The 11,300-nt window shown below is 30.8% G+C and overlaps 1 protein-coding gene across 3 annotated transcripts; it reads left to right on the plus strand.

Moving 5' to 3' along the window:
* Positions 1–1,792: 1,792 nt before the first annotated feature.
* LOC111701331 (phytanoyl-CoA dioxygenase domain-containing protein 1 homolog) lies at positions 1,793–11,085 on the plus strand. Of its 3 annotated transcripts, none has more exons than XM_023472574.1 (12): positions 1,793–1,870; positions 3,018–3,102; positions 3,358–3,452; positions 4,542–4,614; positions 5,858–5,895; positions 6,513–6,559; positions 6,941–6,997; positions 7,189–7,300; positions 7,786–7,851; positions 9,111–9,207; positions 9,555–9,647; positions 10,938–11,085. In XM_023472574.1, the coding sequence occupies exons 1-12, from the start codon at positions 1,833–1,835 to the stop codon at positions 10,992–10,994; spliced, it is 858 nt and encodes a 285-aa protein (XP_023328342.1). In that variant the 5' UTR covers positions 1,793–1,832; the 3' UTR covers positions 10,995–11,085. The 3 variants fall into 3 exon arrangements, 2 of the variants coding, with proteins under 2 accessions (XP_023328342.1, XP_023328344.1); XM_023472576.1 differs by having other exon boundaries at positions 5,858–5,892; positions 6,510–6,559; XR_002765182.1 differs by lacking the exon at positions 10,938–11,085 and having other exon boundaries at positions 9,111–9,276.
* Positions 11,086–11,300: the final 215 nt, after the last annotated feature.

An 11,300-nucleotide genomic window follows, 5' to 3' on the forward strand; every position in this document is an offset into this window, starting at 1 on the left:
GGTCGTGTATACTCTGCGTACACATTGAAACCAGTTCTCCTTGGGTGGAATTTGTAAACAACAATAGAGGCATCAGTGTTCGTTTAGTATCGTTTAGTAAATTTTGATAATTTTGATAATTCACATAATAGTTTCCTATGACCAGAATATTTCATTGATTTTTTTATGTGAAAGATGGATCCCATGTCAGGCTTTGACATCCGTCTTGTGTTTACATTACCGCCCAGAGACAGTACACTGCAGTACAAAAGATGTGTACACTTCTGAAATAACTTTCCTTGCATTACATCCATGATCTAAAGTGAGTACCAGAAAACCCTAGAATAGGAAACGACTTTTAGGCTGAAAGTATAAGACTAAATGAACATGAGAGACAACAATTTTGCAGTGTAAATAGTCCCATTTTACTTTTAAAGTTATTTAAAAACATTTAACACACTTTTCAGTTGCTTTAAAGTCGTCTTTATATTTCAGAGTTTTTTGGTTATCATTGTATAGATTAGGTTATCTTAAACATATACAGTTTTCTGATTAAAACTGAATATGTTTAAGTTATCAGATTTTTCTGATTATAATTGTAAATTGTTCAGAGTTTTCTGGTAATAACTGTAAATATTTAAGTTATCAGATTTTTCTGATTATAATTGTAAATTGTTCAGAGTTTTCTGGTTATAACTGTAAATATTTAAGTTATCAGAGTTTTCTGATTATAATTGTAAATTGTTCAGAGTTTTCTAATTATAACTGTAAATATTTAAGTTATCGAGTTTTTTGATTATAACTGTATATATTTAATTAATCAGAGTTTTCTGATTATAACTGTATATGTTTAAGTTATCAGAGTTTTCTGATTATAACTGTATATATTTAATTTATCAGGTTTTCTGATTATAACTGTATATATTTAATTTATCAGAGTTTTCTGATTATAACTGTATATATTTAATTTATCAGGTTTTGTATATATTTAATTTATCAGAGTTTTCAGAGTTTTCTGATTATAACTGTATATATTTATCAGAGTTTTCTGATTATAACTGTATATATTTAAGTTTATAAAGCGTGAAAGGGAGTAAGTTTTCTCAAAACTCAGACTAATTTTAATGATACAAATAAAATACTTCAAACTTATTATTTGCGAACTTTATTTGATTAAATTTAATTCAATTTCTTATACGTATTCAATTACTGAATACGATTTAAGTAATAAATATTTGAAAACTTTTATTTATTCCCTGAAGCCAAGAAAACAGTTCTAAACAGAAAAAAACAAAAATTACAGTTAATTACGGAAAATTATATTAAATGTTAATGAATTAAAAACATTTTTTAAGCTTTCAATTCTTTGGTTTAAAAGGATAAATATACCCCCTGCAGATTCACCCATTATCAAGTTTTAAAAAAATACGCAAAACATTTTTTCAAAATCATATCTTTGTTTAGATATATTAAGACCAAACAAGTTTATGACAAACATATGATAACACTTTTATATCTGATAAGATAGATAGATAGTAGTATTAGGAATTGAATAAACTAGATAGCTGATAGACAGATTAGTGACATGGGACATCACATGATCCCGTAAACTTTTTTGTTTTACAATGTATACAAAGAGAAAATGTTCACAATTGAAATAGAAGATGGGCGTGAAGCGCACTAAAAGCCTAGTACTCAATATTTGTAATCTGTTGATTTAATTTTTAATGTATTTGACTTATGTAAAGTTGAGTTTATTTTCAATTACTCTGCCTTGCTAAGACAAATAAGAGAATTTAAATGTGAAAAGTAAAGATAGTTTTTAAGATTGATATATAAATCCATAGTTTAAAATGGCAGGACTGAGCAGTGAACAACTTGATGAATTTAGGTAAAAAACATAATAAAAGAAACTTAATGTGCAAGTGCACTACACTGCACTGTACAGTGACACAGTACAGGTAATATGCAACCGAATTTACTTAAGCATACAGGGTTACCAACAAAGGACGAGACTGTAAAGACGTTTGCAACTCTTGAAATATGACAATTTAAAGGTTAATGTATGCCTATTGTTTTGAATATTATCTTTAAATGCCTTTTTATTGATTTGGAAAAGAACTGTAGGAACTAGTTTACAACTGCTGTGATCATATCATGAATGTAAGGAAACAGACAGTATAAATTTCGAACAGTCGTCTTTGAAGTCTCATCTTTTGTGGGTAATCCTGTAATAAAGTTAAATAAATCGTTGCTAAAGCATTTAATTAACTGTCTCCAATGTGTTCAGAGAGAATGGCTGTAACTTGTAAAGCTTTAAGTTATACGTTTCCAATGTGTATAGTGGTAATGGTATTCAAGCATAAATAAATCATCTGTTTCCAATGTGTATAGAGAGAATGGTATGTAACTTGTAAAGCTTTAAGTTATACGTTTCCAATGTGTATAGTGGTAATGGTATTCAAGCATAAATAAATCATCTGTTTCCAATGTGTATAGAGAGAATGGTATCTAAGTATAAACCAATCATCTGTTTCCAATGTGTATAGAGAGAATGGTATCCAAGCATAAATAAATCATCTGTTTCCAATGTGTATAGAAAGAATGGTATCCAAGCATAAATAAATCATCTGTTTCCAATGTGTATAGAGAAAATGGTAATTAAGTATAAAGAAATCATCTGTTTCCAATGTGTACAGAGAAAATGGTCATTAAGTATAAAGAAATCATCTGTTTCCAATGCGTATAGAGATAATGGTATAAGTATAAACAAATCATTTGTTTCCAATGTGTATAGAGAATGGTATAAGTATAAAGCAACCATCTGTTTCCAATGTATCTAGAGAGAATGGTATCTAAGTATAAAGCTATCATCTGTTTCCAAGGTAACTAGAGAGAATGGTATCTAAGTATAAAGCAATCATCTGTTTCCAATGTATCTAGAGAGAATGGTATCTAAGTATATAGCAACCATATCTTTCCAATGTGTCTAGATGAAATGATATCCTAAACCAATCATCTGTTTCCAATGTGTCTAGAGAGAATGGTATCCTGGTTGTAAAGAATTTCTTGAGTTTGGGTGAGGTTGATTCCTTAAGAGCTGCTTGCTCTCAGCTTGTCCAGGTAGTGATCCTTGAAAAATATGATATTTATAAAGTAAATTGCAAAATGACATTTTCGAAAGTTCAAGTCTCAAATTGAAAAAATTTTATTCCTTACATGTCACTTTGGGAAGCAAAAAGTGGTTTTACAGAAAATGTAAGATACTTAAATGTGGCCCCAATTAATCATGATGATTTTTTTTAAATTTTATATTGCCGACAATCTTCAAATACTGGCAGGATTTGGATTTTAAAACTTATGTGTTTTGTTGTCCAGGATATGGATCCTGCTCAGCATAGAGGAATATTCTCTACTACAGATCACCAGCAAGCTACAGATACATACTTTCTTAACTCAGGAGACAAGATTAGGTAATCCAGCAGGCTACAGATACAAACTTTCTTAACTCAGGAGACAAGATTAGGTAATCCAGCAGGCTACAGATACATACTTTCTTAACTCAGGAGACAAGATTAGGTAATCCAGCAGGCTACAGATACAAACTTTCTTAACTCAGGAGACAAGATTAGGTAATCCAGCAGGCTACAGATACAAACTTTCTTAACTCAGGAGACAAGATTAGGTAATCCAGTCCAGAGACAAGATTAGGTAATCCAGTCCAGAGACAAGATTAGGTAATCCAGTCCAGAGACAAGATTAGGTAATCCAGTCCAGGGACAAGATTAGGTAATCCAGTCCAGAGACAAGATTAGGCAATCCAGTCCAGAGACAAGATTATGTAATCCAGTCCAGAGAAAGATTAGGTAATCCAGTCCAAAGACCTGAGTCCGAATTTAATGAATTTGAGCTGCGTATAAAATCCGCCAAAAACCGGTTTCATTTGAGCGCCGGCTTAAATCTTGAAACATTGGATACCATTTTAGGTGAAACCAACTATATTGAGCTGCGACCTAAATTTAAGCCACTGCTCAAATTCTTAAAATTCGGCCTCTGATTTCTTAAATTATGCCTGACAACATTGAACGTACTTTTAGTTTGAATATTTAAGAATATAATAAGAAATGCTAACTCTAATTATTTTCTCATATTTGAAGAAAATATATCTTAACCTTTAAGACAATTGAAAATTTGATGCTCAAGAGAGATTGAAACAAAATATACACTTTCTTAACAACATAATCTCAGTATAATATGAAATAAGACTCAAATATTAAGTAGAACTTGATATTTATTTTTTGAAAAATATTTAAAGAATTAGAAATTTGAAGAAGTAGAAATATTTTAATCCAAATTTTACATTCAATATGAAATCTCGTAAATGTGTACGTTTACACAATATCCAAATATGACGTTAAAGTATAATAAAAAGTATGTGAAGGAACTGTGCTTGTAATTTAAAAAGTCGCATGTTCGACTAACATCGGCAGTAGGTCTCCTGAACCCCTTTATCTGATTATTTATATGGAAGATTTTTTTAAGAGGTTTAACTAACTTTTTAGATATTTTTTCGAGGCAGAAGCGTTCGATGTTGATGGTAACCTTGTCCTGGAGAAATCTAGTGCTCTCAACAAGGAACATTTTATTATTATTTTTAATTATATAATATGTTTTGAAATGTTAATTGTATCTGATAGAAATTGCTGGGATTATTGTACTTGGCCTTGGGCAATACCACCCAATCCGTGGCCTTACAATATATATATCAATAAACACTAATATTGCTTCATAAATCGATAATTTTTCAAACATGAAGATAGAAAGTACTGGGGCACATAGATCCAGACTGCTATGGAAAGTTGTATCAGTTTTCAAGACTGGGTCAACTTTAAAGTGTCCAACGCACCCCGGACTAACCAGAGTGAAGAACATTCGGTTTCTTCTCTATTAAATTAAACGTGTTTTGGTCTATGATTCAACAATCTTTAAAGTAAGGATTTTTTTTCTATACTTTTTCATTCAAAATGTATATGCCGACAAATAAGTATCTTAGAAAAAATCATAAAAAGTTATGTTTAATGGGTCAAATTGTGATCGAAAGTCACAGCTTTCTGAAATATTGACAGAACCGTTAAATCCACGTGAACGTCTCGGGCTTTAATTTTGTCCTTACTATCTCGCTTCTACTTATTTGAGTTTTAACACTTTAATGCATCTTTAATGCACTTTAATGCACTTTAATGCTCTTTAATGCACTTTAATGCACTTTAATGCACTTTAATGCACTTTAATGCTCTTGTTTTTAACTTTAGTTTTTAAGAAGTAATTCGCAAAATTCCCAAAGATTTTAGCGTGAGAGGTTGCAACCTTTGCATCATGAGGGCAGCCCCGTCTTTTTATAGATCATCTGGATCCTGCCCGCCCTCCGGCTAAGATATAACAACCTCTCGTGATTATACTATTTCAAGTCAGGTTAAGTTAGATGTATAGATAGATAAGAAAGGGGGGGGGGTCTGCAGAAGAACTATGAGAGGACAGGTCCGCCGGTTTTTTTCCAGGGAGTAAGGAATAGAAGGGAGATATAACTGACGCGGTTCGCCCTACCATATGAGTATACATGCTTTGCAGACGGTTATCATGTATACGCGGTTATTGTACATCAGACAAATATTTCTTATACAAATGAAGTACCCGTCTGCAAAGCATGAATAATCATATGGTAGGGCGAACCGCGTCAGCTATATTTCCTTTCTATTCCTTACTCCCTGGTTTTTTCCTAATTAAGGTTTTAAAATAATGGATGTATCAAGTTCAAGGATGATGTAAATGTAATATTAGATGTAAAATAACATAAACTAATATAATGTAAACTTTACAGATGGGACATTCTCTTCATACTCTTGATGAAAACTTTAGGAATAAACTTTTTTAAATCAACAATTTTACATATTTTTAAATCAACAATTTTACATATTTTTAAATCAACAATTTTATATATTTTTAAATCAACAATTTTACATATATATTTTCTTCATTTTCTTATTATTTAGATGTACACCTTGAATACCAATTTCAAACGAAATAAAAAACCTTTTTTTCCCAGCAGAACAAAAATAATGAACTTGACTACATATAATAAAACAAATTACCAATTTGTTTAACTTGTATCCAATGCTAGGAATTCTTTTTAAAATTGTAAATATTCAAAATTAAATTTCTAATATTATATTTGAAATTTAAATTCCAAGAAATAGATTCACAATTTCTATTTTAGTCTTTTATTAACCCAAGTTTTATATTAAAAAAAAAAGGTGATAAGAAATAAAGATGTTAATATTAAACGGTTACTCATAATCTTTCCTTGTATTTTTCTCATTTAAATACATAAATAAGATGAAAAATAAAATTGAGTTTTTTGACAAAGACTTATCGATACGGCCCAATTTTTTTGTGGGACCTAAATTTATAAAGCCGAAAAGTCATTTGAAGTCATTTTCTTTTAATGCGTTAAAGGAAAGTTGATCTTAATACAGAAAAGTCAGTTTCTCAGATAAAGTCCAAGCTGTTGCACGGAGCCTAGGTAAGGTTAAAGCGCAGGGTTTTTCAAATAGACATTGATTACAACCTGAAACTAATTAATTCTGACAATCTAACTGTTACATTTTGATCAATTGTTTTATAGATTTATCAAACGATGTAGTAAAGAAAGAAAAAAATCCGAAAAATAGTCACTGACATCTCACCTTTTGTAAATTAAACATATATTTTTCCCGATTCATCTGTTCTTATTATTATTATTATTATTTATTTATAATCAACAATATAAAAATGTTTATCTAAATACATATAAACTTTAACTATGGCTCCATAAAAAGTGTTTAATTATTGATATGCAAGCATGGCACATAGAGACGTATTATCTGCAGTAATCATATATTTTCTTCAATTTAACTATTTTCAGGCATGAAGGAGCCAGCGATTGTTCAAGGAATGTATATATTCAAACAACCTGGTGTAGGTATGTAATACTATACATACTAGACTTTAATAATAGATGTGAATCGGCTGCAGTGTAACTTATAGTAAAATAATAAATAATAAATAATAAATAATAAATTATGAATAATAAATAATAAATAATAAATAATAAGTAATAAATAAACAATAATAAATAATAAATAATAAATAATAAATAATAAATAATAAAAGGTGGAGAGGTGACTCCTCATCAGGATGGAACATTTCTGTTTAATGATCCATTATCCTTGTATGGATTCTGGTTCCCAGTAGATGATGCTACCCTAGAGAATGGATGCCTTTGGTACTTTTTTTATTAAGGGACTATTCATCGATTGAAAATACTTCTATACAGTGATAACCAAAAACCTGTGCTTTGGGAAGACGACAGTAAAGCAAAAATTAGGTCTATTTAAGATTGTTACAAAGCAAATATCAGAGAAATGGGTCTGTTTACACTGCACAATTGCTGTGTCTCATTTATTCAATGAACTATAGTGTTTAATTCCAAACTTAAGTCTAAAAGTCGTTTTTATATTCCAGAGTTTTCTAGTTTTCACTGAAGAACAATATTTTTAGTCAAGCTTTCGATAAAACAATAAACATGACAATTTTATGTAAAATTCTTCGATTTTAATACTTTTTCATTTTAATTTTGAAAAATTTATGATGTTTAATAAATTTTGAAAATTGATTTTTTATTCTTAGATCTCAAATATACAGATACAATTTCTGAATTCCATTTGATATCTCATATCTAAGATATTAATGTTAAAACCTTGAACAAAGGTATGTACCTGGCTCCCACTCTACTCCCATCAATAGAAGATTTATCCGAACTAACCAGGAGGATAAGTAAGTAAAATATTCAAATATATATTGTAACTAGCATTTAAACCCAGCTTTATCTGGAGATTAAAAAATGTAAATCAAGCTGAGAACATTTCTATGGTTCTATATGTGAGTTCCCCAATCAAAACATGAGGCATATTAGTCAAGGTGCTCGTGAGTTATGATCGGACTATACAGAAAATACTACTTTATACATGCTAAAATAATTTCATAATTTCTCGCTGTATTTATAAAAACATGAAAGACATGGATTTCTTAACTACATACAATTGGATCCATCATCAATCTCCATAATCTATTTCTGCCCTATGCAATATTTTATCCTTTATCTCCAACCCTAAGGAGATTTGGCATTTATTTATAAGTAAACGCTATAATTTACACAGCATTAAAACCTGATATAAGCCAAACCTTTACTTTGAAGCGATTTAAAGCTTAATCCATGAAAAAGAATTTGACTCAAATTTGTTCAAACTCTCATTTGTACGATAGTAGAACTTTTGTGGGTGGATGCCTCCTTTAAGATATCAAGAAAAAAAACGAATTTATTTAATCCGTCGGATTAGTGATTAGTGCTTTATTTATTGATTAATTACATAATAAAAATTATAGTAATAGTAAAGTGAAAAAACTCAATATACAGGTTGCTAGACTTTCATGGATTAGTATAATTGTTAGGGTGCAGTGATTAAACCTATTGTTTAGATTGCTAGGATGCAGTGATTAAACCTATTGTTTAGGTTGCTAGGGTGCAGTGATTAAACCTATTGTTTAGGTTGCTAGGATGCAGTGATTAAACCTATTGTTTAGGTTGCAAGGGTGCAATGAGTAATACTATTGTTTTGCTATGGTGCAATCAGTAATACTATTGTTGAGGTTGCTAGGGTGCAGTGATTAAACCTATTGTTTAGATTGCTAGGGTGCAGTGATTTAACCTATTTTTTTAGGTTGCTAGGGTTAAGTAATTAAACCTATTGTTGAGGTTGTTAAGGTGCAGTAATTAAACCTATTGTTGAGGTTGTTAAGGTGCAGTGATTAAACGTATTGTTTAGATTGCTAGGGTGCAGTGATTAAACCAATTGTTAAGGTTTCTAAGGTGCAGTGATTAAACCTATTGTTTAGGTTGCTAGGGTGCCGTGATTAAACCTATTGTTTAGGTTGCTCGGGTGCAGTGATTAAACCTATTGTTTAGGTTGCTAGGGTGCAGTGATTAAACCTATTGTTTAGGTTGCTAGGGTGCAGTGATTAAACCTATTGTTTAGGTTGCTAGGGTTTCGTGGAACTGATCCTGTATATCCTGATGATGCTTGGGTTGCTGCTCCTGTAAACCGAGGGGATCTGGTTCTAATCCATGGCCAAGTAGAACATTGAAATAAATGCGGCAGATTTCAGATTCCAGATTTCAGCTTTATATCTAGCTAATTAATAGTAAATATTTAACATTTTCACAAACTCTATCTATTTCTCTGAGAACTAAGGTTAGTTTTAGACGAGAACTGTGATAATTGAATTTCCAAGAACCACTAACAAATTTGTTTTAACTATTTGATTTTTAAATCGTTGTGGGGAAGGCTTTAAATTGCTGTGTAGGAAAAAGCATCACACGACACGAGACACAGACAACTTTCAAGAAAGATTTATAAAACGATTGATAATATACAGATAATATGCGTTTTGGAGACTCTATAATCTGTTCTATATTCCAGGTATTCCATAAATCTGAGAAAAACATTTCTGAGAAACCCCGACATGCCTACACTTTTCATGTTATAGAAATGCAGGGATCAGACTACAGCAAGGTAATCATTAATCAAGAAAATAAGAAAACCTTCCTGTTAAAACAACAGATTAAATGTTTGATAAATCATGTTTTGGAAAACACTGAAATTAAATCAAACATTGGGAAAACAACATCTGATGAACTACGGAACACCTAGTAATTAATTTGATAACTGGACGTTTCTCCTTCTTGTCTTGGCGGCAAATGCTTAATTTTACAGTTCTGGTAACTTGCTGAAACTAACATATTTTTGGTTGGATAGGGTTTGCCGAGACTTGCATATTTAAAAAAAAAATTCCACAAAAAAAAATTAAAATTGTATATGTACTGCGTACATTAAACACATGTACACTGTACAGTGTACAGTGGTTGATGTAAGCAAAAATTTTACACATATCTCCAGTCTTTCAATAACTGTCATGGAGGAACCTGGCTGTTTTGTTTTCGGAAAATGCGGAAAAATATTCTCTAGGATAGAGATTATTTCCTGTACTCCAAGAATTATTTTGAGAACACTTATTGGAAAGGGAACCAAAAGCTTCAGAAAACCCCCGAGGCTTCCTCTATAAATTTGTAATGTATTTGATGAAATTTTGAATAATGAACCCACAACTAAACTGAACGATGGTTTAGAAGTTTTACAGCTGACCAGCCTGGAATACAGACTGCATGGAAGTCCTTTTTAGGTCTTAGAACAGAAGACACATTGGCTAAATTACTTAACTCAAAGAGCTCAAAGACAAGACCTACACTGATCCGCAGCCAGCTCAATCGACAAGAATTCTTGAAAGAAATATACGATTTAAACTAATTGTAAACTCTTTTGATGTATCCAATTCAAATTATCTTTTACAAATAATAAATAACTAATTTTTTGTCAAACTATTAGTGTTATTCTTTACTGTAATTTTCAGTTCATTCGTATCGACACTAATATTAAACAAATTATGTTGTATTAAAAAAAGCAGCATCTATGCATCAATGTTTTTAACTCATGGTTAACTTTAAAGTGTCGCCTTGGCCTATAGTTTTACCGCACTAACTAACTCATGCTTTTTTATAGCCCGAGACATGTTGAATTTAAGATTTGAAGACACTCATGTTTAGCATTTGTAGTTTTTAAACAGAAAAACTTGCATCCTTTGGATCACTGAGTATGACGCATTACAAAGCAAAAAAAACGCGTTCACATTGAAAACGAACAAAAAAAACGACACGTTCACCTTTATTTAGAAGTTTGATTAAATTGTTTGCTGGTAAATCTACAATAATCTGAATAAAAATAAAATAAATTAATATTCTTTTTTAGGAGAATTGGTTGCAAGCACCAGAGGGCCAGAAACTTCCCAGACTATTCATGGAATAAAATTATAATTTGTTTGATAAATATTTGTGAGTTTTATAAGTTTAGCTTAAAGCTTGAATTCATTTCAAAATCAATAAAGTTCTTATCTTGATTAAGATTTACAATGTGCAGCCAGGGCTGGGCGCGATCCAACTTTTTCTAGCCGTTTCGTTAACGGTTAGTTTCAACCGTTAAAAAATAAAAATTTCAGCTAGCCGTTAATTTTAAAGGTAAGAACGGAACGATCTCAATTTTTTTAACGGCATTAACGGAAAATTGTCTACAATCCGTAATAATTATTACAAAATTAATGGCGTTAACGGCGCA

The sequence above is a fragment of the Eurytemora carolleeae genome, unplaced genomic scaffold, assembly GCF_000591075.1.
Source record: "Eurytemora carolleeae unplaced genomic scaffold, Eaff_2.0 scaffold118, whole genome shotgun sequence".
In the NCBI taxonomy this organism is placed as follows: Eukaryota; Metazoa; Arthropoda; class Copepoda; order Calanoida; family Temoridae; genus Eurytemora; species Eurytemora carolleeae.

Bases quoted from the DNA above. Each gene is read 5' to 3' on its own strand.
- LOC111701331 (XM_023472574.1), top strand. From the start codon at position 1,833: ATGGCAGGACTGAGCAGTGAACAACTTGATGAATTTAG. The intron at 1,871-3,017 runs GTAAAAAACATA...CAATGTGTCTAG, and splicing joins GAACAACTTGATGAATTTAG to AGAGAATGGTATCCTGGTTG. The intron at 9,648-10,937 runs GTAATCATTAAT...ATTCTTTTTTAG, and splicing joins AGGGATCAGACTACAGCAAG to GAGAATTGGTTGCAAGCACC.